The sequence below is a fragment of the Myotis lucifugus genome, unplaced genomic scaffold (genome assembly GCF_000147115.1).
Source record: "Myotis lucifugus unplaced genomic scaffold, Myoluc2.0 scaffold_260, whole genome shotgun sequence".
Lineage (NCBI taxonomy): Eukaryota > Metazoa > Chordata > Mammalia > Chiroptera > Vespertilionidae > Myotis > Myotis lucifugus.
This window is the reverse complement of record NW_005871308.1, coordinates 173,053-173,905: the sequence shown is the minus strand read 5'-3', so window position 1 is coordinate 173,905 and position 853 is coordinate 173,053. Positions and strand designations below refer to the sequence as shown.

Below are 853 nucleotides of genomic sequence, written 5' to 3'. Positions count from 1 at the left end.
TTAAATATGGACTGCTTCACGCATTTGCATGCCATCCTTGCGCAGGGGCCCTGCTAATCCTCTTATTGCTCCATTGTTAGTATATGGGCTGCTGAAGCGAGCACAAGGCTTGTTTCTTACGTGTCCCCAGCACCAGGCACAGGGCCTGGCAAAAGAAGGGCCCTGGTACTCTGCGGTAGCAGCTGTGATCCCTGGCTCGGTGGCTCAGTGAACCAGTAAATGGGCCCAAGACTGACTACGGGGACCCATTAGACTCAAGACCAGCAGGTGTGAGAGCAGAACTGCAGTCTGGCTAACCCAACACGCCTGTCAGGTACCAGGAGGGGGAGAGAGGCCAGCGGCACTTTTGCACCTGCTCTGACCTCTGCTACAGCCGGGGAGGAGGGAGCAGCAGGGGAGGGGCAGGACAGACAGTGACGGCTGCAACCTCCGGAAATGCTGGGACCAGGCTAGCAGGCAGCCGTACAGGAACTGGGGTTTATTTTACTAGGAGAAAGGCCACGGCCGTCCACGGTGGGGAGGGTGGCGCCTGTGCTTGGAAGAGCCAGGGGAAGGCCAGGCCGCGCCTGCAGAGGAGCTGCTCCAAGCTGAGCCCGAGGCCACGGCACAGACCCCCGTTAGCGGTGCAGAGGATGGTGCAGAGGAGGCGCCTCTCACACGTACTCCCCACAGTCAGAGATGATCACCTTCTCCTTCGGCTTCCCGTCCTTGCTACCCTGCGCCTTTGCGGGCGGAACAGAAGAGAAGAAATGGGGAGGGAGGGTGAAGATTAAAGGGGCTCAGGGACACCCACCCCCCCATTCCCAGGCCGAGCAGAGCAGCCTCCTTCTGGAGCAGCCGGCCCCCTCCAGGC

General features: G+C 60.7%; 1 protein-coding gene and 1 non-coding gene across 2 annotated transcripts in view; both read right to left on the bottom strand.

Moving 5' to 3' along the window:
- Window positions 1-104, bottom strand: LOC111827992. Its single transcript, XR_002831737.1, has one exon. It is a non-coding gene; the product is annotated as a U6 spliceosomal RNA (small nuclear RNA).
- Window positions 105-653: 549 nt separating this feature from the next.
- LOC111827987 (peptidyl-prolyl cis-trans isomerase E-like) overlaps window positions 654-853 on the bottom strand; it is a 21,251-nt gene continuing 21,051 nt past the window's right edge. The window contains exon 8 of the mRNA XM_023762765.1: window positions 654-722. Within this exon, the coding sequence (XP_023618533.1) occupies window positions 654-722 (69 nt within the window). The remainder of the gene's footprint in view (window positions 723-853) is intronic.